A 27,949-nucleotide genomic window follows, 5' to 3' on the forward strand; every position below is an offset into this window, starting at 1 on the left:
TTTGGGATGATCTCTGTACACAAGATATATAACACTAAGCTAGTGTTTTTTGGATATTTTAATGCAAACATTTTACATGTTACCCCTTTAAAATACAGAGCTGTACACAAACATACATTTAGTTAAAACACTGCATGCATATTTTGTCTGTATTAGTATTTATTTCTAGCTTATCCTGTACGAAGCGCTGTTGAAAACGTAATATAAACTCTCTGAGGAGCTATAAACAGATTATTTTAAAGCAGAGTTTATGCAGAACTGTAAGTCTTTATGTCTCCGAGTGGAGATGAGCCGATTCTCTGTAGGTCTGTGGAATACGAGCAGATTTACATCTGGTTTGATCATCATAGATGTTATGGGCAGCATGCTTGTTTTTGCTTTTTTTACAATAATAGATATACATATATTTTATCATTTCCTTTGGCCTATATATCCAACAAAACCTGTGACATAATAATAAAACACATTTATTGTTGTATACCTTAAGTTAAATGGAAAATATTGATTGCTATATTATATGAACCCAAGTATTGCACATTTGTCACTCAGCAAAAACATATCCACCTATATCATTTACTTTCATTCAGTATGTTCAACAATGCTAATGTTTTTTATTAAACACACCTTTAATTGGTGCAAGCAATACCCATGCATGCCGTGCACTCTAACAGTTACACGTTTGCATTTGCCATAAGATTTTACAGCAGAACGAAATTCAGACTGAGATATGCTTTGGAGGCGCAATAGGACGAACTGATAGTGATTTAGGTACAATAGTAAATACTCATTAGTCATAAGAGCCCAACAACTCTCATGTATATTTTCCCTTTTCACAATCTGGGAAGTTTTTGTAGACAGATTAATTATGCGTGTGTGTAAAATATTTGCTTTAAATGTAAAATATTTTATATGGAAAAAAACAGAACCTAAAATCATGTTTTTTTTTTAAGATGGGTTTCATGAAAACTGTAACAGATGTAGATCACTGAAGTTAGTGCTTGTGTCAAATTATAAAATTCAGTGCATGAGATCCTGAGTGTCTGTTCTGTGTTGAGCTGTGGAGGTCTGGAGAGGTGAAATTGAGCAAGTTAGTGGAGCAGAACCGAGCAGAACACCTGGAGCTTTAATGAGTGTGAGTTCTGTTAACAGAGGTTAATGAGAGGTTAATACATTCACTGAGCCTGCTTCACTTCATATACTATCTCTGGTTTCCTTCCTCCTTCCATCCTCCTCTTTCCTCATAGACAAAATCTCTTCATTTCTGAAGTGTTGTTTTCTATTGCTTTTTAAAATTAAAAACGTAGAATGCTTTACTGACGAAGTTATTTCCAGAAAGGTACGTTTGAAACATAATTAAAAAATCTCTTCTTTTATTTGAGTTTTACTTTTGGATTTGAGCTGTTCATCTATCAGCAGTGACAGAAGTAAAATAAAAATATTAAAGCCAAGGGTCCAACCTGAACAAATCTTCAAGCGCCCTCATACTCATTCACAAACACTCCTGCATTTATAAAGATGAGCAGAAGACACTGAAGCATTACGCAGATTTAAACTGTGGGTCACAGAATTTCAGACACTGATGTTCAAAATCAACATTTATTTCATGTTCATATTAATTCATAAAAAATCAAACACAATGAAGTTTTCTGTGCTGAATATGTCTTTGTCATATATTTTCATTGCACATAAACACGGTTCATTTCATGTTGACCAAAGATATAAAGGTCTATTGTTAGCTCAGAACAAATGAGTAGAACATTTAGAGCCGATTTTTTCTCTGACGTTTTTTCTGTTCAATGGTTGATCTTTTCAGATTTGCAAAATATTCATTAATTTTAAAGTGTGCCGGAAAGGTTTTACGTGATGTTAATTTTTTTTTAATTAAGTGTGTGTCGATCACTTTAATAAACTATGGCAAGAATAAAGTTTTTACATCATCGTACGGCATAAGTCAGCCACTCTCCCAAAACAGCACATACATCTCTCGGTAGTAGGGTTATCAAGTAGGGCATTTAATCTAAAAAAAAAAAAGAATGATGCTAAATAGCACTAAAATTATTCACTGCATCACTGGGGAACCATTTTAGTGCTAAACATCACCTGTGTCGAACCATAATGTGCTATGTTGAACCATATAAAGTCATGTTTTAGCACCATTTATGGTTCTACAGAGGTGCAATATAACGCTAAAAATGGTTCCCTTATGATTACGAACTTTTAGTATTTAGCACCATTTTTAGAGTTTTACTGGATCAGCTGCTAAGAAACATTTGCCAATACTTTCTGCGACAATAGGACAAAAGGAAAATAATGCGAATAAACTTTAATCATTAAAGTAAGAATATTTTTGTTTTTAGTGAGACGGGGCTTCAGAAATATTAATGCTGAGCTATAGATGTAGGCCCATACCTTCAAAACAAACATGTGTAATGTGGATGGAAATGACACGTTTGTCTTAAATGTGTATTCATCTATATCTTAGTATTAATATTATTATTTAGTCCTGTTTTTACTGTTTCCACTTTTAAATTCAATGAACACCCGTGTTTACTTTATAGACCTTTAATTTCTCTTTATTTACAGTTCAATCTATATATATATATATATAATCTATATATATCACAGTAGGTCCATGTAAATTGTCTATCATGTAAATTCAATCCTGTCAAACGTGGCAGGCCAGGCACTGACTGCGGACAAATGTCTTAGAATTAATTATTCTATGCATATCATACAATATCGTACAACAAAATGATTGTATTAACAACACATTGCTGCCGAAATGTTTACAACTTGTTACTTGTTACAACTTGTTACTTTACAATTGTTGTTGCTTAAGCACAACTTCGTTAAAAGTAAAATAATATGTGGTTTAGTAAGTCTGCCTGCATTTATTTCGCTATAGCATAAATATTATATACATGGTAAGGGTTATGAGAAAAGTTAAAAATGAAAGTAAAGTTACAAACTAAAATATTCCAAATATGTTTGAGGATCATCCATTATGTGGTTAGACTACTTGATTAAAATAATTGAATTTTATGTCATTTCTATTTTGAAAACACAAACACACACGCACACACACGCAAGCACACGCACACACGCGCGCGCACAGGCTGTGTGACGTAGCAGCAGTGATCCGCCTCTTTTCTATCTCTTAATATCTTTCAGTCTTTCGGCTTCGAAGCGTCTAAATGATTGAGTGGATCTGCAGTTTCTGAGGTGACTCACAGGAATATTCAGACATCAGGAGAAATAAAAAGGAAACTGTGATTTAAATGGAAATCTGAAAAGAAACGCTTACACAGCCTACATATGGAAGGGTGGAAATATCTAAAGAGAAGGTACATGGAAAAGCTCTACATCGTCTTCTCATCTTTAATTTTTTCAATCATGTTTTAGTCTTATATCGCCACAGATTTATTAGAAGCTGCGTGTTTGTAACGTTATAATCAATGAATTAAAAACTAGCGTCAAATCACGTCAAAATGGAACTGTGACGGTAAAGTCTAAAGAATAATTAATCGTGTTTTGAGTTCAATTGTTTTTGTGAAGTAGTATGTAAAGTTGTACTTGTAGGGCTATATATTGAAGTCTTTTGCAACGTGAATTAAGGATTTTAGAGTTGGTGTGAAAAGTTTCGTGATAGATAAGGTAAGGCTATTCGCTTCATTGTTTCATTTGAAAATATTATTCCCACTGACAATGTCCAAACAACAGGAACATCAGGAAAAACGAATCCTGGAAATGATTCATAGACTGTAAATCGTGCTGTAACGAGTAACATGGTTAAAGTGCCTTATTTTGTCAAAAAAACTAGAGAAGGACAGCAGTGGTTGTTGCTAAACTCCATGTGTCAGAAATGAAGGAAAAATCTAAGAATGCTGCGAAGACACGAAGAGAAAAAGAAAATGGAGAATTTTATGAACTGGCCAAATTGCTGCCGCTGCCCTCAGCCATCACATCTCAGCTGGACAAAGCTTCAATCATCAGATTGACCACCAGTTACCTGAAGATGAGAGCTGTGTTTCCAGATGGTGAGTTATCATTTAAGAATCGTCTCGAGGATTTACGCAAATTGTCTGACTGATCTCATATCGCAACGCATTATTGATTTATATACAACAAGACTTTTGTTTTTGGTCTTATTGTTCTTTTTTAAAATGTTGTAATGTTTTATTGATCGCGTGAAAATAAACAACATTGATTCGTTATGTTGGAATAAATTTAAGGAAACGTTCGCATGCGTAGGCTACTGATCGAAGAGATAAAATGTCAAAGGTGTTTTTCTGAAATGTTGATAAAAGTACAATATTTTACATAGAAAAAATACAATTTGAATACATAGAAAATACTTTGTCGAAAATCCCCTTAAGATAAAAGTTTTTCTGTAAAATATGTTTCTTTTAAATGCTTAAATGAAAATGTATTGTAATAATTAATGAGAAGAAAATTATTTGTGAATAATTACAATGACACATTAATTAGTATGTTAGGATATCGTTTTGTCAGTATAAAAAGGTAATCTGCACAAATAGCATATATTTGTCAAAATTACTATCGGTTAATGCTGATAACGTCTGCCACAGCAAAGTTTGAGTTTAATAAACGCCACAGTATTTTTTTTAAATGAGCAAATTAACAGTACGCGTAATAACGGGTTAGTTTCCGATTTTCTTGGATAATTTATACATTGTTTTTACATGTTGTTGTTTTTCTCAGTCACACATTTTTGTATGTTAAAATGTAGTTCATTTCCTCAACATATTTATGGAATAATACAATGGTTTGCTTTTGATAAACATTCAGACATAACCGTATTCAGATGATTTGCTTAGTAGCAATTTCGTTGAAAACTTATAATTATCACCCACACATTATAAAGTAATGTCTCATTAAAGTAACTGAAAATAACCAAAAAAAAACAATTTTAAATAAATTAGATTCTGCTGGGTTTCTTTTTTCGTTTACACAGAGCTTAAATCGGCCAGAAAATACTTAATAGTTTACAATGTAAAATTCAGCACATTTTGAATGGGAAGATTATGATTTTATTAATTTAAAGTTAGGTTTTTAAAAAAGATTCTCAATTTTTTAAATTAAATAGTTAGCGACCAAAATATTTGTGCATCCGGAACTATTAATCTAGGCTATCTCTCTTTTAAAGCCAAATTATGATAAGAGAAAGAGACAACGTCAGGTTACATTTAAAATCTTAGGCAGCTAAAATGTGAAGTCCTTGACCGATTTGAATGAAGTTTTTTGTGTTTGTTTCTTGTGTGAGGTCTCGGGGAGGCGTGGGGTCAATCATCACGGATGAGTCCTCTGGACGTCATGGCCAAAGACCTCGGATCTCACCTGCTGCAGGTGCGGCAAGTCACAGCAATATTTAAAGCACATTTTGGCGAATTTACTTTAATATTCACTGTGTATGCTATTGTATAATTTAACGTATTAAGCAAAAAAATTATTTCTGACGTATATATATATATATATATATATATATATATATATATATATATATATATAGAGAGAGAGAGAGAGAGAGAGAGAGAGAGAGAGAGAGAGAGAATCATTTATTTTATAATGTTAATTGTATCGTGACAATTATTTACATTTACAATGTATTCAAGCTGTTCAAATTGGTATAGCCTATATGTGTTCCTTAAGATTCGACCTGAGCCCTTTGCGTTGCTAATGTAATACTCTATTAGCTTAGCAACATAGCGCATGATTGTGAAAATGAATCATATGGAAATATGTATTGGATATATTTGTTTTCATTTATCATTACTATTTTTTTTTCAGACTTTAGACGGGTTTGTGTTTGTCGTCGCGCCAGATGGAAAAATCATGTACATTTCAGAAACAGCTTCAGTTCATCTGGGTCTGTCACAGGTAAGTTTAACCTGTGGTTTAGTGGCAAGTTTACTAACCCAAACTTTACCGAGTCTGTTTTTAAGATCTAGGAAGGTAAGACAGAACAATGTTTCAGAAGAATAAAGAGGGAATGTGGAATGGAAATCGTTCACTGAACTCTTTGTTAAGTATTGTCATTTCTCAGCATCTCTTGGGCTTGTTTTGAGAAGTTGCAGAGAAATAATGATAAACATATTTGTATAACAAAAAAAGTTTTATATTTTATTAGATTTATATCAGGACATTATATGGGTCAAATACATACACATTATACTTGTATACACACTCATACCTCATAGACTTAATGGTTTTACAGACTGTAGGTAGGCTACGTTATGCCTTTCCCTAAACCCAACCTTATAACCTCATATAGAGAGCTTTAGGCATTTTTACTTTTTTATAAAATTACCATTTAGTATATTTTTTAAGCCATTTGCTTCACAAGGACTCATGGAGGTGTGAACCATGTGTATGTTTTATACATGTCATTAAACATTTATAAATCAAACAATTTATTGTAAACCACATACAGTATAACACACACACACACAACTTTCTCTTCAGCTGTAGATTGCAATTATAGATTTATGCTTTAGTACAAAGGTTAGAATTCCAGAGGATAAAATATTACTCTAAGGCTCAAAAAACTCTTTGGCCAAATGAGTTCACAGAATTATTTGTCATTAAAATCTGCAATTACTATTTACACAGCATTACAATGAAAAAAATTTAGAATAATTTTAAGGTCCTCTGCTTTATTCATGAAGATCTGTACGGGTGACTAAAAAGGACAACGCTGTTTTTTAGTTCATAGTCAAAACAGCTTCGGTCATAAGAGAAGAGCTCAACTCACATGGAAGAATGCAAATAATGCTGTTAATGTAGGAACACCTGTGTATACTGACCATTCAAATATGCGGTTACTGGTGAACGACAAAAAGAGAGAAAGTGTGTGTGTTTGTGAAAGAAGCACAGTTCAATATTAACTTCAGCAAAAGCAAAAATCACAAGCAGTGTCAACAGTGACTTCATTATGTTCACTTAAATCTCCGAGTGTGACAGACGTTATTGTGTCTGGACTCAGATATGATCAGAAACACACAGATCCTGGTGTGAACACACACTGACAGCACATTCCTGCACGGCTCCTGCGCTCTCAATGCGCCGCTGCATTACAAAGCTCAGATTAACTCTCTCAGCTGCAGCTGCAGGAAAGTAATTTGTTGCTGAAGTGTTGTGAAGTGACCCTGCCTGTGTCTGCTGTGCCCTGCTAATTTACACACAAAAATAGATCAAAGTCCAGCACAGAAGCCGCTTTTGTTTTCACATGCAAATCGTGTTTTTATACATTAACTCTTTGCTGTGTGAAGCAGACAGTCTCTCTCTCTCTGAGAGGAACGCAGATCAGTTTCAGACAAACAGGAGCTTAGCTTTAGTGCCAGTGCACTAAACATTTTTGTGAGTTGATGTAATCTTCTTAAATGATACAGATTTATGCTAATCTTAATCTCGACTGCCTCTTTTTTACTCGAAACATTTGACTGATTTATTCAACCTCCCAAACACAACACACAACTTTTTGAATGTAAATTCTGATGTGAAATCTATTGTGTGTTGTCCAGGTGGAACTGACTGGAAACAGCATATTTGAGTACATCCATCCTTCTGATCACGATGAGATGAACGCCGTCCTCAGCACACCCCAACCTCTACACGCTCACTTCATGCAAGGTACACAACACCCAAAAACACACATCATACACAACTAAACCTTCTTATACACAACTTAACCAGCAATCACACACATCATACTCAACATAACATCTCAACCACACCGTTCACTACTGATCAAGAGACAAAAGTCAAGTATTTCATAAAAAGGCCTCTGTCTCTTCTGATGTGTTTAAGAGTGTGAAATCGAGCGCTCCTTCTTTCTGAGGATGAAGTGTGTTTTGGCAAAGAGGAACGCAGGTCTTACGTGTGGCGGTTATAAGGTGAGAACAAAAGAAAGCAAACATGCAGCAAATCATGATCCCATGAAACACATGTGCACTTTTATTCAAACTGAATTCAAACAAAAATAAACAAAATGTGTGAGCAATTATTCCATCACGTGTGGATGTATTTCTCATTTTTTTAATACAGAACACTGAACATCAAACCTGCGTGCTGTAATGAAACATACTGTAGTAAAACTCCAGATCTGACTACATGAGACATGAATCCATGACAGATCATATCCAGTACCAGATTTCACATGGTGTCTCCATGGCACACTTACGGCTCAAAGCTTGATAAAGTCATTTATGAATCATGACAGCGATTGCCTACGAGATTTGTTTAAAATTTACATTGGCAATAAGCAAGTGGTTTACGTCAAGCAGAAAATAGATGGCACAACTCACACGCACCGCTCAGGTCAGCAGGATATAAATAAATAGTGAACAAGCATTGTAGCGTGTGTGTATCTGTCTGTGTGTGTGTTTTTGTGTCTGTGTGTGTTTTCAGAGCATATGGAAATCAGCCACAGAAATCAGTTTAGACAAAGCACACTTACATAAGATGACACACACAGACAGATACACACAGACATACACACAAACTTTTAATAAAGAAAGTAACTTTGATCTTATATTATGTCAAATTATAGTTATTCTCACATTTCATTTGTAGTCCAGGTCAAATCTCAAGTCATTTCTTTTGAGAATTTGGAAAAACGACTAAAGAAGAAGATGCTCGTGTGGTTTTGTGCAGTTACTATTCTTGTCTGTCTGTGTGCAGGTGATCCATTGCAGCGGGTACCTGAAGATCCGTCAGTTTGTGATGGACGTGTCACTCTACGAGTCGTGCTATCAGATTATCGGTTTGGTGGCGGTCGGTCACTCCCTCCCCCCCAGCGGCATCACTGAGATCAAACTTCACAGTAATATGTTCATGTTTCGCGCCAGTCTCGACCTCAAACTCATCTTCCTGGACAGCAGGTGAGATTGAAAAGAGACACAAAATGTGACGGCAGAATAAATGGCTGTAATAATATCTTTGATTTGATTGGGTTCTATAGGGTGGCGGAGTTAACAGGTTATGAGCCGCAGGACTTGATTGAGAAAACTCTCTATCATCACGTGCACGGATGTGACGTTTTTCACCTGCGATATGCACATCACATATGTGAGTCGCGAGCTCTTTTTCAACTCATCCAGTGTACAAACAGTAGAAAGAAACAGATCAAGTGAATGCTTATTCTAGTACACTTGTGAATCCTAAACCTATAGGGGTGGTTTCCCAGACAGGGATTATCTTAAACCAGGACTAGGCTTTAGTTTAATTAGGAAATATAACTAGTTTGTACAAACATTCCTTAATGGAAACATTACTTGTGTGCATTTTGAGGTAAAACAAAGTGCACTGATGTATTTTCAGATATGTCAGTGCAAGTTGTTTTCAGTGTGGACAGCTCTTACATTTATTTTAGTCTAGGACTAGTCTAATCCCTGTCCAGGAAACCGCCCCATAGTGTATGAAATAATAGAATCCATTCATTTTCTTTGTATCATAATATGCTCTCCTCTACATCCATAATTTCTAATATATTCTTTCATCTCTAAATCGCGTTCCCTCGCAGAATAATTCAGTCAATTGTTTTGATGGTCAAATTCAGTTTTTGTAATTTCTGTCCGTCTGTCTCTTTCTCTGTTTGTCTGTCAGTGTTGGTAAAGGGTCAAGTCACCTCTAAGTACTACCGTCTGCTGTCGAAACACGGTGGTTGGGTTTGGGTGCAGAGCTGTGCTACGATTGTGCACAACAGTCGCTCATCTCGGCCACACTGCATCGTCAGCGTCAACTACGTGTTGACGTGAGTGAACAAAGGCAGCTGTAAAGGGGGTTTGAATGACATGAGGGCGAGTAAACAATGACAACATGTAGATTTTTGAGTGAATTGACCTTTTAAAGGTGTGTTTCTGCAGGGATGCGGAGCATACAGAGATGTTGTTATCTCAGGACCAGAGCAGATCTAGATCGTCTCTCTCCTATAAAAACTTACATCTTACATCTCCTCAGGACTCACACAAACAGCTTAAAGCCAAAACTGCAAGAATGAAAAGCAAACTCAAAGTTTCTCCATATCCTCAGGTAAAACTGCTAATGCACAACCGCTCAGGGCATTGTTTTACATTTGCAGTCTGTATCACGTACTGTATGTAACCCTGACCGCTTTTTGTTTCCAGACCTCTCAGCATCCTGATAAACTGGAGTCTCAGCTGTGGAAGTCCAGTCAGGACGAAGGTCCCGTCTCGCTGCCGCAAATCTCTCTTCCTGTCTCTGAACCACGACAGGTAGCGTCTTACTCTCTGCCCCACTCGTACACGAGCGTGCACGCATCAGCCGACGACCGAAAGCTGCGAGCGTCGTCGAGCTCTCCCGGAAGACCCGTTCTGTCCTCGCTGCAGTCTCAGGACAACGTTCCATGGAGCTTTAGTGAAAACAAACCTGCTGTTAATTTCCAACCAGCCCGCAGCACATACTCGGGTAACTAACACACACGATACAGTTAGTTAAAGACAGTCATGTCATTTCTATATGAGCACTTAATTTAATCCCAATATCAAGAGTAAAAGCAGATAAACTGATTTGTGTTAGCCATTGTTTTGGAGCACCACATGTATTCTTGTCGTGACGGGGTTTATTCATGACTCTGTCATACAGGTTACAGCAGGAGATTCACCACTGAGCTGCTGCAGGAAGGCTACAGATCCAGTGGTGCGTTTAAAGAGGAGCCGAACGAGACCCAGGACGATGACCCGGGCGGCCCGCCGCCTGCTACGAGCATCTGTGAGCATTCCAGAGGACATCACGGGCCGCCGGGCCTCGGCCGACACTTGCCTGTACAAATGTTGTTGGAGCAGAGACGCAGGCTGTGTGTGACAGACGTCCCGTACGAGGCAAATGACGGGCAAAGGTGTCCGGACCGACTCCCAGAGCAGAACAGCCTGGAGGAGAGGAGGCTTCTCCTGGAAATGAGCCTTCCGCCGCAAAGTTCATTTGTTTCTTTGAACCTCCACCACGTTCTGGCCAAGCATAGCTCCTTCCCATCGGGACCTTACGCTTTAAGCCATTTAACGGAGAGCTACGGCTACCGAGGAGAGGAGGTGAATCCGTGCCTGTACCGGACACAAAGTCCCACCTCTAGCCCCTCCCCTGAGGGACGCCATGTTCCCCATTACATCGGCACGTCTGTTATCATAAGCAATGAAAGGTGACACTCAGAATTCACTGGATGAATGACACGGACTGTAGCGGTTAAACATTACAAAGACTGAGAGTTTACAGGCGGACATTTTATGCAAACTTACAAAATCAACAGTGGATATATAAAAACACATTGTCCCAAAGAGATTTATAGATTCATTGATTTATAGAAGCAACACCATATCAGGAATAAAACCTTTTCTATTTTTACTGCATGTGCGGTAGCCGGTCCAGTTGGACACAGAGCCATGATATCTGGGAAACCAATGAAGAAAAAGCTGAAACATGTTTTGGTGGTAAAGAGTCTCCAGATGTTTAGCGCAGCAGTCGATTCACCAACGCTCTGTAGATATTTCAACTGACACAACCACCCAAATATTGAATTGCATCCATAGAAAGTGATCACTGTATCATGACATGATTTCAGACATTTACTAAAACAGGTTAGAATTTAATTTCACATGTAACTACAAACCTAAACAAATCAGATGAGATAAACATGGTCTTTACCGTATTTAAACTGATTTTATAGACATTTTTCATCAAATGTACAATCTTATTTTTCTGATATACAAAATAAGGAAATATTTAAGTCACCCGAACTTCAGTTTAATAATGGTACAAAGGGACAAACGTATGAAGAGAATCAATATGAAATGATAAAAATGATGATGTCACAGTCTCTTGTCAAACAATAAATGAATGCAGTGTCACATGCAAAGGCTCATGGGATGTGTGTCGATGGGGACTTGTTTTCAAAGCAGTGGGAAAACTTCTGTCTATAGTAGAAAAAAACCTTGAAAAGATTTTTCAATCTAATACTCTCAATTCAGGCCCGTGGAAGAGTAAACACAGGCTCTGTTTGTTTGCTGATGAAGACTGCAGCTTTTCATGATTTTTGAAGGAGAGCCAACAGACTCTTGCGCCCATCTCTGGGGAGAGAAGATTGGAATATGGTATTATGCAGCAATATTACAGATGATAGATTTGGTTTGACCTCCAGGCACCCTCCTGCTGAAATTGTTTAACAGGATATTGTGGCGGTGACATTTATGGATCTGAGATGCTGAGCTATTTGCGTAATGATTTTTAAAGGCTAAGAGCGCTTACGTGGGCATTTAGCCTTAAGAACACTCATGGGTAAATGTGTACACGTGCCACTTGAGTCCTGGACCTCTTAAAGATATATTGAGGACCTCGATGTGGTCCAGAGGAGATGGTGACCGTTATTTAATAAAACACTTAAGACCGGATCACACACACACAGGAACAGACGGACGAACAAAATCCGAGAAAGTGTTAAACGTAAAATGGGTTTGTAATGAGGTGAAAGATCTCAGACCGTTCAGAGAAGCTGGGAGGAACATTGCACCTCATCAGGACCAGAGACGAGTCTGACAGCGAGGTGCGAAAGACAGATGAGGTGAATCTAAATGTGAGCGGATGAATGCAAAAGAGCCAGGAAACCCAACACACACACACACACACACACAAGTAAAGGCATCACATAGACAGCCATTGATTTCATACCAAGCCAATGAAAAAAACTTAACCTTTACCAAAACCATGTGGACAAAAGTAGATTTAAAATCAAATGGCTTAGCAATGGGGGCAGTCATAGGTTCAAGTCTCATACCCAGCAGGTTGTGACTGAGGTGCTCTTGAGCGTTTAACCCCAACTGCAGTGCAGCTAAAGTGACAGCAGCCCACAGCTCTGTGTGTGTGTGTGTTTGTGTGTGTCTGTGTATGTGTGCGTCTGTGTGTCCACTACTCACTGGGATAGGTTAAATGCAGAGGTCACATTTATGGCGCTTTTCCATTGCATAGTACCCCACGGTTTGGTTTGGTTTAGTTTGGGTCGGGTCAGCTTACTGAGAGAGTATGAGCTACTGTACTTGAAAGTCACTTCGCATCAATCCATTAGAATCTTTACATTTGTGACTGCCCCCTAAAGTGACCCCAGATTGTTTCTGCACATGTCCTATTGCATTTCTTTCTAAAAAAACTTCATACACAAACACAATGTGTGACTGGCAGCTACATCCGATCTACATGTGGCCAAAACAAGCCAGCGAATCCGTCTGTGAACACCATCAGCATGAGAATTATGAATCATGTTACGCATCCCAACAAATCATTTCATTGAATAAAACTGACGCGGATCACTCAAAGAACAAACTGTTTCGTTGTTTTATAGAACAAAAAAAAATAAAGCGATACATTTTGTTTTTATACTTCATAACATTTGAATGACTCAATGCATGTTTACAAACTGTGAAATATTACAAAATATTGAGCAATATTGACAGATGAGCTGCTGAATATCCATGATATGAATCAAAATACACAGTAACAATTCCATGAAAACAAAAAAACAACAACCAGTAAATAAACTACAAAGATTTAACCAAAGCCTTGATTTTACAAAAGCAAAAAGTCTGATGTTTATGTAAAATTACACAGAGATTGTAAGGCCTGAAGAGAAATGAGACTAAAAATAAAAACCACGTACTGTATTTTCAGTAGAAGAAATGTTTTCCTCACACAAACAAACGCATGTAGCTATTTCCTACAGTTTCAAGATACTGAATAAAGTCAAAGATGTATTTAATGAAAAACGACAAAAGAAATTGAAAAAAATTTTTAGACAATAAATACAGCACAAAAGCCCATTCACCACAAATCAATATGACGATCAAAATCATTAACTGAATCAAAGAAATTAACATGTTAGTTCAAATCCTAGCTCACAAAGTCCACAGCTTAAAACGCTTGACATGTGGTCAAATGAATCATTGGTATCTTCAGCTTTCATCTGGTCTTAGTTACCAGCAGATTTCTCAACATGTCAAAGGAGTTTCCGTCAGGCTGCACAGAGACGACACCCTGATCTGAAATCACCTGCAGGAATCCGTTCTCATCCAGACCCACCACCTCGGCCTCCGGTCCGTCTTCGCTCCACAGACGCACACGTGTGCCACTGAAACACAATCAAAACTCTTAATGAGACCCTAACTGTGTCTATGAAAAAGGGATGTGGTGCAGTTTTATGTGTTTTTACCTGTGCACCCATCTCTTGTAGTAAAGAGGAAGCAGCGCTTGTGGGCCTCGCAGCTGAAAGTCTGTGATGAAGCGCTCAAGCAGAGTCACCGTACGAGCGATGAGCTGCGCGGGACAGAGCGTCTCCAGACTGCCGGGGCGCTGACGGTTCTGCTGCAGCACCAGATCGTTGATGCAGATGGTCGGATTGCTGTTGCTTACGTTAAACCCGCAGCCTGCAAGAAACCCACGTCACGAACGCAATAAAAAAACAAAAGGCCATAAAAGCACAACGAACCATTGAGTTACCGATAAGAAGGTGGAACGTTTGACCCATGATGGTGGAATTGACCAGAACTCCCCCAAGTTTCATCAGGTTACTATAGTAAATGTCATTGGGCCATTTCAGGCGCAGGTCAATGTCCTGAACAAAAACAGTTCCAAATGTGATGAATTATTAGTTTGATGATTAACATTTCAATGATAACCAACACATTTGCAATGTTTTTAATATGGTTGTGCTCGAATACGTGTTTGTATGAAAAAGAATGGACATGTAATTCGGATGGCTCGAGGGCGAGTAAATTAAATTAAATGGTAAATGGACTGCATTTATATAGCGCTTATAACAGACCTATGGCCATCCAAAGCGCTTTACAATTAGCCTCACATTCACTCACACATTCATACACCGACGGCGGTGTCAGCCATGCAAGGTGCCAGCCAGCTCGTCGGGAGCAGCTGGGGTTAGGTGTCTTGCTCAAGGACACCTCGACACTTGGTCAAGTGGAGCCGGGCACTGAACCACCAACCTTCCGGTTTGTAGACAACCTACATGTACCACTAGGCCACTGCCTAATTTAAATTAAATGTAATTAAACTTTATCTATGTAGCGCTTTTTACAATGGTTAATTGTTTCAAAGCAGCTTTACATTTATAGATGCAGGAGAAAACACAGAAAAAAAACAAAAGTAAAACAAAGTAAACCCATTAATGTAAACGTTGTCTCAGCTGAAGAACGCTTTCATAACGTCCAAAGTTGTGATTATATATTAACAATGAAAGTGTGTGTGAGCACGTGTACCTCATAACCCGGCAGCGTGCGCACAGATTCCACCACGGCAAGAGAGACGAGGTGCTGCAGAAAGGAGACTCTCTGACCGAGCCGCGAGTCCAGCTCTACCTGCAGGTGAAGCGTGAACATCGCGCAGCCCAGCGGACTCAACCACGTATTTCCCCCCCGACCTGACAAACACGTCATTAATAAATGACATACTAGTTTAGATGTTAAACTGGAGTTAATGCGGGTGTGAGAGAGCTGATGGAAACCCGCTGACCTTTGCCCTGGGTCTGACGCGTCGCTATGGCGATTAACCCCACTTCCTGTGGCAACTTCAGAATCATCCTGTAGAAAGAATAAAGTAAATGTTTCAGGTGCCTGGAATCAAACATTTCAACAACTTTAAATGTCTGTCATTGATTTACATAAAGAGTCATTTCTGATGTATCAATCAGTTTGACAACATTACACCATAACACTGAGACCTCTCTCTATCTTTCTCTCTCTACCTCCTTTTCTCTCTCAGTAAAATAAAAAACAACAGGTAGTGTATATATGTCTGTGTGTGTGTGTGTGTGTGTGTGTGTGTGTGTGTGTGTGTGTGTGTGTGTGTGTGTGTATATACAAAATGAAATCAAAAGTGAAGCAGTGAAAAATAGAAATATATAAGAAAAGAAAATGTAGTGTAATCAAAGATTTACAAAAAAGAGCAAAAAATACAATGCATTTTTTCATGTTATGTCATTTTACATCCTTCTCTCTCTGGCTGGTTAGCTGTCTGTCTGTCATGAGAATCGACAGCTTCTCGCTGGAGGATTCAACACTTGCTGGACTATAATTGACCTTTGACCCACCACAGGGTTTCTAACCCACCAGCACCCCCACTAAAGAAAACAAGCATCCACTTGACCTCAACACACATCACAGTCACACTGCATGTGTCTCACACACACACACACGCACACACGCACACACGCACACACACACACACACAGCTAGCTGCAGTTATTCAACTCATGACCTCAGAGCAGCAGTGATTGGTTAAGCGGAGCGTTGGAGTTGTGCAGCTAATTGAGAGCTTTCACAGTTTGTCAGGAGCATCAGAGACCCCCGCGAGCAGAACGTGATGACGGCCACAGCCGAGCGCATCAAGCGCAGACGAGCACAGCAGCCGCATCTCTGGGGTCCTTCAGACCAACAAATGAACTTTTAATAAGAACATCAGCAGCTAACAGCGTTAAGAAAGACAGACGTGACCCATGTGTGTCTGTCTCTGTGTCTATCTGTCTGTCTGTGTGTGTCTGTGTGTGTGTGTGTGTGTGTGTCTGTGTGTGTGTGTGTGTGTGTGTGTGTGTGTGTGTGTGTGTGTGTGTGTGTGTGTGTGTGTGTGTGTGTGTGTGTGTGTGTGTGTGTGTGTGTGATTTCTTGTGAAAAAAAGAATAAAGACAGTTAACATACTAGGGGCTAGATTTACTAACAGCTTGCGCCAGCACAAACCATCATTTTGGCGTTAAATAACGACTGTCAGGATTTACTAAAGACGCGCAGTGGATCATTAGCGCTGAAAAGGTGTGGTCTAGTTATGTTTGCGACTGACCTTATTGCATATGCATTTCTAGGAGTTTCCCTTTCAGACGCAAAATTTATAGGAGGAGATTATTTAAATGATTCACGCAACGTGATTTACTAATGTTTGCACGTGTGATATTACTGATATGTGCAAAATTATTTAACACCAAAAACTGTATGTCTTCAATTACTTTGCCCTTGAAATGGCTCAAATTATTGATAATAGGAGAGGCATCACAGACATCAGAGAGCGTGTGGTACAAGAAAGAGGATTTTTAACACACATCAGTTTATTTGTAATGCCAGATGAACATATTATTCAAAAATATTGTTTGCAAAGCCACTTATTTTTTATTTGCTGAAGTAAATAAAAGAGGATTCACTAGGAGAAGTCACAAAATAACAGCTGTTTCAAAACTTCTTGTAAACGTTCAGTCTCCTATGGCTTTGTTAGCTGTGATGTCTGTGGTGCTGAACTCAAGCTCATCAGGTGTTGGTAGATCACCTGCACCTCATCAGCTCTGATTATTTGCGACCTTGCGAACTAATTTGCGCTGCTCTTAGTAGATTGTGTTGATCATTATTGAAATCAGCTGTTGCGCCGGTGATATTTAATTTGCGCTTTTTTGGAAAATAACCCACAAATATTTCCACTCCCAACGGTGTTTTTTTTGTAATTGTGCTCTAACACTAATTTGCCCTGTTTAGTAAATCTGGCCCTAACTCTTGAATAAAAAAATGAGGGTTAGGTGTGCAATGACACACAGCCCTCTTACATGCCTATCATAGCTTAGTTCAGTGGTTCTTAACGTTATTCCTGGAGGCCCACTGCCCTGCATGTTTTGTATGTCTCTTTTATCTGGTAGCCTCATTTCAGTTCATTGAGATCTCTTCTAATGAGCTGATGATTTGAATCAGGTGTGTTAAATAAGGGAGACATACAAAATGTGCAGGGCAGTGGGCCTCGAGGAATAACGTTAAGAACCACTGGCTTAGTTGATCTGTCGCGTGTGAAGCTCAGACATTCACGTAACTCAGCTGCACGCATCAGAAGGTTTTCACGAAAGCAGTGATCAAGCAATTGACGTCTCGATTTTCAATCATACCGTGTGTTACGCGGAACCAGGTTTTGGGGGTCAAATGTTCCCGGCATGGTTTGGATAGCGTGAGTGCGCCCATATTCCATTTCGTTTTGTTGCTCGGGGGTGATGAGTCTTTAATGCGCAATTATAAAAGCACAGAGGCATACCAGTATCTTTAAAATGAGAAAGTCAGTTAGGATTAGTCAAGACCTTTCAGGCGATGGTTTAAATGTCACATGTGTTCCTCTGGTGTGAGTTTTTTTAAATGGCAATTTTTTATTGACTTTTTATGGCAACACATTGTAAGTTATATGAACAAACCATAATAAACATATTAAACTACTATTGCATGTATTCAGTATTGCTTTCCTTTTATAAAAATATTATTACATCGCTTCTTACGCACTAGATGAAGTCATGAGCTGATGAAATTATTTGCTTATTTTTACATTATTTGCTTTTTCATTTAAAACATAACAAATGTACACACAAACACATTACGAACTATTATAAACATAAACTAAACACCAGTTTATGTCTTATATATATTCTGTACTGTAATCGCATTTTTGTAATAAATTATAGTAGCAGAATAATTGAACCAGCTAATTCAGAATGTTTTTTCAGCATAATATTAGTTGTTTTTGAACAATTATTGTATTTATTGTTCACTGGCAGTGTCTATGAGAGGTTTTATTGGATGCATTTGTAAATACAGATCATGGGTGCACGTGCACAAAAGGAGCTCAAAGATGGCGGCGCCCTCATTTATGTCAAAAATAAGGTGGATAGATCAACCAGTAGAGTGCATACTGATCTAATATAACCCTCAAATGACTTAAGACCATCTCTGAAGAACTGACAAACAGAAGTGTTGTCAATGCTGAGAACTAACAACAAATCTATAGAGACATCTCTCTCTCTCTCGCTCTCTCTCGCTCTCTCTCGCTCTCTCTCGCTCTCTCTCGCTCTCTCTCGCTCTCTCTCGCTCTCTCTCTCTTTGTGTAGCCGAAATGAATCCCTCTCAGATTAACACGTAAAGAGGCATCAAATTAATTTCAGCAACACAAATATGAGATCAGACACAGATCTCTCTCACACACACACAGTAATGCTCTTAGCAGCTCAATGATGGGGAGGTTAATCTGGTTGTGAAAGCAGGTCATCTGGGGCCATATTACAAAAAGTCTCAGTAAAGATTTAAAAAGACAGAAAAAAGAAAAGACTCAAACTTAGCAAGAGCAACTATTCACTGTGAGGAACCTGAAGCTCATTGGCTGCGTCTGATCAGCTGATCTCTGACTCTGCAGGAAGCCACAGTTTTATAATTTTTTCCAAGTTCCCTTTAAAGTTTAAACAAGATCACTAACAATTATTTTGGTAATAGATAATTAAAGCAACACCATGTAATTTTTCAACCTTTATAATAAATTTTCAAGACCCTTGTGATAGTACATCGACTTTAAATAGGTTGAATGACATGTCTACCATAGCCTGACGGGGTCTGTATCGCTTTTACTCATACTTTAAAACTTAGGGTTTCGAGTAGTAACCAAAGCACAAATAAAACTACAAAATTCGACTGCTTTACGGCATACGTCACTTCCTCCACTTCCTCAACACAATGTTTTTTTTTGACGTGAATTTTGTTGGAGGGTACTTAATGAGTGTAGAGAGCAACATCTATTATGTGATTCTGTGGCACCGTGTTAGTGTCACGGACCTATGACATGGGCGACCCGGGTTCGATTCCCCTTTAAGGCAATTTTTTATATAAACTCACGATCTTGATTCATACATAAATGCGATCTTCTTTATAAATGATGGCGATTATCTTGCATATAGTTCAAATATATTCAGATGCTGCATTCACTTTGGTATTTACATTACAATCCAGGATGCTATAGCAGTCAAACTTGCTCAAACTCACACAGTGTAAAACCAAACCCTATTCATTCACCAATCAGATCCGAGCGTTTCTCTTTTCTCTCTTCCTCATTTGCTGCGTTCCGCTGTCACTCGTGTGACGTATTACAAGGCGGCAGACCTAAACACGTCGGTTTACTTGGCTTTGGAGCGACAATTTTCACACAAAGAGAGGAAAAACGAGCGCCATTGCGGAAAATCCTGGTGGCGAGGGAGAGAGGGACGATGCAACAATATTTGTTTTGAAAAAGGGAAGGAAATACTTCTGATCGTTTCTCAATTGGAAGGCTGCTGCCTCCGGAGGTCAAATATGCAGCCTGCATACGTCATCAAGCCAGGTTTATTAAGGTAAACTCAGCATTACATTTGCAAATCATAAGCATACTGCAACAATTTATGATTAACTTAGTATAATAGTCAACTTTATAATTGTTAATATTCTGAAATAAGACAGTATTGATGACGTATGCAGCTTTAGAAAATTTGACATCCGGAGGCTGCAACCTTCAGATTGAGAAATGGCTTCTGCCACGAGTTCCTCATCAGAAAGTTGTAACATGACTGCGTTTCTCCCTGATGCCTCAAAATGTTGATCGTTTAGCGTTTAGTTTTTAAAGGTTTAGTTTAGTTTTAAGGTTGGCCAGTTCTTTTCCTTTGCAACAGTGCTGCAGCGCTTGTGGCCTCTAGGGGCTCTAGGCGTGAAAAATACATCTCTAGCGCCCCCTACTGGCCAAAAAGTTCTGCGGTGTGCCTTTAAGTAATTTTATATTTTTTGGTAATAAAAACACAATTATTTATCCAGGGAACTATTGACATGAATGTGTGTCGCTGAAACTGGATTTGAAAAGCATTAGCATAAATACATTAGTATTGATCATGAAATGCGATGGATATACGGCCTCCTAATCTGTAAATGTGATTAATTGAGATGATCCTGTTAGCTCATCCAGAAGAGTCGCATCAATTATCATTTTCAAATAGAAGCTCAGAGCGGATCAATCGCTTTCACACACGGTCGATCTGCACTGGGGTTTTCTCGGTGGATATTCTAGGCATTGAACACTTTTTACCATTCCCCCCACACACAAACATACACAAACACACACAATCACACACACAAACACACACAATCACACACACAAACACACACACAAACACACACAGTAACTCGAGCTGAAATGCTTGTGACCTGACTGCGCTCCTCGCTGCCCACCAGAGACCCAAACTTTTATTCCTGCACTGAGCGCCAGATGTTTGGAGAATATAAAACGAAAGCCAATCCCATCTGCTTACAATTTGTGATAATTGGCGTTGAAGCTGCAGGTCAATTGGACTCACTTTACTTTATGTACAAACCTGATGCTTCACCGTTCAGCACCTTCAGCTCTGTGATTCTTCTCAACACAGAACGTTTGCTGTTTTTCACAGGAAGTGAAGTTTAATTCCACACCGTGTCAGTTTGGCTTTAAATTCACTCTTAAAACAAACACTGATTGCTGCATGACAGCACGGCCTGTGTGTGTGTCTGTGTGTGTATATTATAAATGTGGTGTGTGTGTGTATTATCAATGTGAGGTGTATGTGTGTGTGTTTAAAATGTCCTTTTTGACACGTTCATTAAAAGTACACATGGTGCTCACACAAACACGCAGAGAGAGACTTTTGTTTATTTACTAAACTGGGTCTCTGAAACTTTAAAAGGTAAGGTTTTATCATTTTTAATAGCAGGTGTCTCTCATATGATCTGAATAGGGATGCACCGATACCACTTTTTTGGAATATGAGTACGGGTACGAGTACTTGCATTTCAGTACTTGCCGATACCGATACGGAGTACTTAATAAAAAACATGATTTAAATTTACAGGTAACAGCTTTAGTCATATAATTTAACAAAAAAACAAGGGACTAGTTTTCCAGTTTGTTGTAAACTCTGCCTCTTTGGACAACACAAAAGGCATTAACCCCTTACACGCCGCTCAAACATAGACATTTCTCAGACCGTGGTATCGATCCCTGGTATCAGGGGGACATTTAACGAGTAGGAGTACTTTTGGTAGTATCGGTATAGGTGCATCCCTAGATCTGAATCAGATGTGCTGTTGCTCATCATCTTTATTCATGTTTCATTCAAGACAACATTTAACAATATTTCCTCTTAAATACGTCAAATTACAGGAATGACATTAAGGTTTATGCCAGTGAGAGAGAGAGAGAGAGAGAATGTGTGGGGTGGTGGATGGGGTTATTGAGATTCTGGTCTGTTTGTGACCTTGTGAGAAACAGTGAGTGAGTCTCAGACCGTCTGTTATTAGTGTGTGTGCTGCTCAAACAGAGTGCTAATACTCTCATCAAACACACACACACACACACACACACACACACACACACACAAATATGCTTCTTCATCACAGCAGCAGCCCTTTATAACCCTCCTCATCTTCACTAAGCCATCAGCCATGAATGAAATGTCTGATCACTAATAAAAATAATAATAAAATATTTTACATTACCTCAATTAAAAAAGTAAAATGATTCATGAAGAAATGTTTGAGCTCCTTAAAACACACGCACGGCACATACGCAGGAGTGTTTTGTTCTTCATGCAGTGAATGTGTTTCATCTGAACACCTTTAAATGGTAAATGGACTGCATTTATAGAGCGCTTTCATCAGACCCATGGCCATCCAAAGCGCTTTACAAGTTACCTCACATTCACTCATTCATACACCGACGGCAGTGTCAGCCATGCAAGGCATCATCCAGCTCGTCGGGAGCAGCTGGGCTTAAGTGTCTTTCTCAAGGACACCTCGACACTTGGTCAGGTGGAGCCGAGGATTGAACCTACGACCTACATGAACCACTGAGCCACTGCCGCCCCACTTTAGGTGGATAAATCACGTTCAACCACACAAGACTATTACAGCACAGTGACAATCCATCATTTATACACAATACTGTACAACCATCTGATCACAACATCTCTAAGATGCTCAAACAATCAATCTGACAACTAGAATAGTGAGAAACATTTATAGACTAGAATGTTGTAAAGACAGGTTAGGGTGTTTGTACAAATACTGTGTTACGGTACATTCACATGGGGTGAAAGGATTAACGCTTTCATCCTGTGTGAATTGTTTTAGAATATTAAAGATGTTAAAATAGTTCTGTTAAAATGTCTCCGTGTTCTCCACTGACATATAAAAGCAAAAAACTCTTAAAAGCTGTTTTTAGCATCTAATGTGTGTGTGTGTCTGTATGAGCACATAATCTGAACTGTCTGTAACTTCCTCTAACACACCGTCCACTGGTGACTCTTAATTCTAGAATAATACTACTTAATCAGAGTGTAAGAGAGGACATCTGGAAATTACTCTCATAATCAAGCCAGGGGAAATCAAACTGTAGATGTTTTTTCTTCACAGCCCTTTACTCCCTACCATACAGACCTAATGACAACACTGTCACTAACAATCATTTCAGCGGAGCTCGGCCGTTCATTTGTCAAACGTTATGACAGCCGTAATGGCTTCCACCTGCTGTGCGCTCGCTGTCCGGTGCGAGTCTAACCACATACAAAGGCCTCTATTAGCAGAGTCTTACTGCTGTGAGCTCACTCACGCATTAAATTAGTTACAGCTCCCCCAAACCTACCTAAACACCCACCCACAGGACAGCCCGCGGCGGTCGGCACAGATACGCTGTGAACTCCCGTCAATGTCACAACACTCGCATCACCAACCTGTCTAGCAGGTCCATAGTGGTGGATGTGACATCTGCGTAGATGACGGTTCGGCCCAGTCGTCGAGTCTGAAGGTTTTCCTGGTACGTCTTCAGACTGAAATGTTCAGAAAAGTCGTGTGGTGGTTCGGTGTAAAAAGCTCGCTCGCCGTCGTCCAGATCAGGTGCTTTCTCTCCGGCCCAAATGACCCTGAGTCTCCCGGCTTGCGTCTGCAGAACGCCGTCCGACCCGTCCGCTTGACCCTTCAGCCAGTGCAGGAATCGGTCCCGCTGCTCCTGTGAGAGACACGCTCAAAACCTTCAGATTTAATCACTCACACATTGCAGATTTAAAACAAAGTATTAGCATTCAAACTGAACATCAGCCCTTTAGTATGAAGTTACAGTAACCTGGGGTCTCTTAATGAAACGATTGATCGACGAGTTTTGGTAATCAATTACTCCACACGTTGGCAGCATCTAAACTTCTCTGCCCGTGCCGTTTGGCAAGAGATTACAGAAAGAGACAAATTCATGAAGTGAATACAAACCAAAGCATTGAGCTATAAAATATTTTTTTTTAATTATTATGACACTTTAATTGTCACCACTGAATTTCACGTCAAACTTATTTAACCTAATAAAAATGCCATTATACTATGACAAAATACCATTTCTTTATTTAGCCAGGTTAAAAACTTATTGAAATTTAAATCTCTTACAAAAGTGACCTGGCCAAGGATGCAGCAACAAGAAAAAATCTTACAAATTACAACAAACACAAAAACACAAATCAAGAATCCTGAAAACATCTAGCCAGAGGATAAAACACATTATTTGTTAAAAGTAACTTAAACTCATGTAAAAATTGAAATTGAGTTTTAGAAAAAATACTGTTGGGTTAAAACTCAAAATGTCCTAACCAGTGACCGGACCTGAGGATTTATAGAAACCATTAAACTGCCACAGTGTCTTTAAACAAGGCAGTAATATGATACTGGACAGAAACTGAGCACCTGATGCTGCGCTAACAACCCTGTTATCAGCCGAGCGAACGCAGCCGTTTAATCGATGAGAGCGCTTCATCTACACGTCTGCCATTAAAGCACCGGTCCCAGAGGAACAATTAACACATGCCCACCGAGTCGGTGATAAAACACTGACAGACAAGACAGACAGCACCACGGGGTGGAGAATCCTGGGTAATTGATTCAGGGAAATCTCTGTGTTTAATAAACGCCAACACTGTTGTTTGATGTGTGAACACAAAGATCCTTCACTCTCCAGAGTGTCTTTAATTTCACATTTCATGCATATTTCAAAAACAACAAACACTTCCACATGTCTCTCATAATCTTCTCAGATTATTCATAGATTTCAGTGTAAATTCTGTCACAACTAAATACTGAAACTAAAGACTGACATCTAGTGGTCAAAAAACTCCAAACTTTCTATAAAAGCTAAATATGTCATTCCTTATATTATTAACTGATAACCATGGTATGCAGATGCACACACACACACACACACACACGCACACACACGCACGCGCACACGCACACACACACACACAAAAGTATGAGAAGAGTCACGTGCACACTGCTGCAGACTACGAGCAGCACTTCTATATTTACTGTATTCCAGTTATTGCTGTAATCTGGGTGCGTGCGCTCCTTACCTGATTTGTAGCGAGCAGGTAGAGGGGGCTGTGGGGCGGCACCTGAGTTAGCTCGCAGCTGAGACCCAGAGATGTCAGGATCTCTGTCAGAACCTCATAGCGCCGAGCGTTGCTCATCTTCAGTTCAGAGAACCCTGAAGAACCCTGAGCATCTGGGGCCGTCTCCAAACGCACCTGAGAGACCGCACACACATGGCAGACTGCCGTCAAACATTGAAGGAAAAGTTCATGGGTTGTTATAACTTGTTAAAACAAAAAGCTGCCAGTAATGTCAAAAACATTTTTTTTGATTGCAGTCATTCAAGTTAGTGAGCGGTCAGCCCACATTATCAAACGCTTTATAATACCTGGCACAGCACTGCCTCTCCACTGTCCGCACCGTACCTCACCCGAACGATCGCCATGTGCTTCTCCTCCTGTCCGTCGATCTCCCCCCAGAGCTCCACCTCTCCGCTGCTATCGTGTGTCACACGCGTGTACGCGCTCCCGCTCCCCAGCACGCTTAGCCGCACCTCCGTGCTGTCTGATTTGGTGAAAGTCAGCGTGCAGATCTGGTCCTTTTGCGCGTCTCTGGGCCGCAGAGCGAGTCCGGCGGGGCAAAGCGTGGACGACAGGCCCAACATCTTCCCGCCCTGGCTCAGATAGGAAAGGAAACGCTGCTGAAGTTGCGGCGTGAGGGTCTGATCGGAAGCGAGCACCAGCAGGAGCGTATTTTCAGGCCAGGGTTCACTCAGAGCTTGCTGCGGACTCAAGGGGTAGATGACATAGCGGTCCGTATCGATGCACTCGGCCAGGACCGTGCGAACCTTACGATACTGCTCCTCGCAGCCAGCTGTGAAGACAAGCACATTGGGTGGCTTTCCACCAGCATTTCCCCGCCTGTTTTCACCCGAGGTGCTCTCGACCTCCTCCTCGCTGTCTGTGGCGGCGTAGTCATCAGGAAGATCGGGAATGTTCTCCACGGATGCGAACTTCACCGACAGAATGGTGCTGTTCTCCAGTTGCAGACACTCGTTGCAACTGGAGAGATGGAGGTGGTGTCCATCCGTGTGGTGGTGCTCGGACACGCGCTCCTCCGGTTTCTCAGGCCCGCCTTCCGAACGATCCGTCCCACAGCTCTGCGTGTCTGAGTCGCGTCGAGCAGTCAGACGTAGGCTGCTCTTTCTAGGGAGAGTAGAAGGTGAAACGTCAAGCCTTGTCAAAGATTTCTCCAGGGATAAAGCAGCTCCTGTTGACTCTCTGGGATGTCTGGCCTCAATTTTCCCGCTGCTGTCTGACTGCTGCTGGGCCATCAGTTCTTTAAGCGTCGATTCACCGAGCAACACAGCTATAACAAAAGGCAAAAACACTGAATTAGCCAAATCACTGAAACGGTCTATACATGTGATGCTATTTGTCAGTCATAGAAAGCTTTTCATTTCAACTTACAAACTATTTTTTCAGGTATGAGGCCATTTTCCATCTGTAGACGATCTTCCATAAAGGCCACTCCAAGCCGACTGAAGTTTTCCAAACTAGCTTCAGCCAAGGCCCTGTACGGCTGCCCGGGACTGCGGGCCAATGGGAGACAGTAATCGGACCACTTCAGTGACTAAATGGCAGACACACAGGATGAATTAATATTATAACAGTTACGTTAATATGAAACAGGAATGAAAATAATCTTTCTTTTGTGAGTGAGGAGGTCGGACAATCTGGTTAGTTGTAAAAAACGCTCTTGACTCAATTGAGCTGTATATATACAAACATATTCAGACTACAAGCTACAAAGACGGCAAATAGTGCGTATTCAAATCACGTAATTTTCACGCACAAATAATGCAAATTAACTCAAAATGTTCAAGCACACAACTTGCATGCGAATAGCGTGATTTATTCGTTCATTCGCGTCTGGTGTGAACGCACAGGAGCATTTGGCATAAAGTGCAAGTAATAAAGTAAACTTAAGTAAATATATATATATATATATATATATATATATATATATATATATATATATATATATATATTACTTGCATCTCATTGTAACAGCAGCTACACACTGCAAACAGTTTCTGCATACTTTTTGAAAAGTTTTGCTTACTTTCTTATGCGAGTTAGCAGCAGACAGACCCACTTTCTGCCGTGATGTCGCCTCTATAATGAAGGCGATCTTCTCTAACCGTGGTGCACAGATCAGTGAAGAACCCAAGAGCAGCTTCCACTGACTGAGATCATCACAGACCTGCGGGTGACAACACACAAGACACACAGATATTTACTTATATGTGCTGCTGCTGCTGTTAATTCTGATCAATCATAAGTTTGTGTTGTCTGCAGAGGTTTATTGACTGATCAGTGACCTTTGGCTCGGAGATGTATATGACCTTATTGCCCAGCTGCAGGAAAACTTTGTCCTCGTGTGAGGTCTGCACTGCGCAAAAAGTGAAGCTGCTGTGAGCGCCTCTCCGTCGATATATCGCGCCGCGAATCACGCTCGTGTAATATCTCTGAAAACGCAGCCACAGGTAAACATAACACAAAGTTATTAGCATCTTTCAGCATCTGTACCTCATCATGTGTCTCCTGTCAACACTGAGCCACACTTTTGATCTCAACACTTCCTGCTCCGTCACCTCCCACGTCTTCTTCTTCTTTACTTTATTGGAGGATCACATCTCATTGGTGCATACCGCCACCTACTGTACAGGAGTGTGCAAAGGGACT

General features: G+C 39.8%; 2 protein-coding genes across 3 annotated transcripts; one reads left to right on the forward strand and one right to left on the reverse strand.

Annotated features, from left to right (window-relative positions):
• Positions 1–3,208: 3,208 nt before the first annotated feature.
• Positions 3,209–13,255, forward strand: LOC135747000 (single-minded homolog 2). The gene is made up of 12 exons (XM_065265671.2): positions 3,209–3,344; positions 3,821–4,037; positions 5,285–5,367; positions 5,809–5,898; positions 7,542–7,650; positions 7,828–7,913; positions 8,701–8,900; positions 8,981–9,087; positions 9,625–9,772; positions 9,885–10,050; positions 10,146–10,446; positions 10,624–13,255. Exons 2-12 carry the CDS (start codon positions 3,863–3,865, stop codon positions 11,175–11,177), a joined length of 2,019 nt encoding a protein of 672 aa, XP_065121743.1. The 5' UTR covers positions 3,209–3,344; positions 3,821–3,862; the 3' UTR covers positions 11,178–13,255.
• A 198-nt stretch (positions 13,256–13,453) lies between these two features.
• hlcs (holocarboxylase synthetase (biotin-(proprionyl-CoA-carboxylase (ATP-hydrolysing)) ligase)) lies at positions 13,454–27,859 on the reverse strand. 2 transcript variants are annotated; one of them, XM_065264963.2, is made up of 11 exons: positions 27,610–27,859; positions 27,327–27,467; positions 26,672–26,834; positions 25,591–26,570; positions 25,244–25,417; positions 23,588–23,862; positions 15,544–15,611; positions 15,291–15,451; positions 14,515–14,629; positions 14,228–14,441; positions 13,454–14,146 (listed from the first exon to the last, which is right to left on the reverse strand). In XM_065264963.2, exons 1-11 carry the CDS (start codon positions 27,775–27,777, stop codon positions 13,978–13,980), a joined length of 2,628 nt encoding a protein of 875 aa, XP_065121035.1. In that variant the 5' UTR covers positions 27,778–27,859; the 3' UTR covers positions 13,454–13,977. The 2 variants fall into 2 exon arrangements, with proteins under 2 accessions (XP_065121035.1, XP_065121027.1); XM_065264955.2 differs by having other exon boundaries at positions 27,586–27,859.
• Between the last annotated feature and the right edge of the window lie 90 nt (positions 27,860–27,949).

This window comes from Paramisgurnus dabryanus, chromosome 10 (assembly GCF_030506205.2).
Source record: "Paramisgurnus dabryanus chromosome 10, PD_genome_1.1, whole genome shotgun sequence".
NCBI lineage: Eukaryota > Metazoa > Chordata > Actinopteri > Cypriniformes > Cobitidae > Paramisgurnus > Paramisgurnus dabryanus.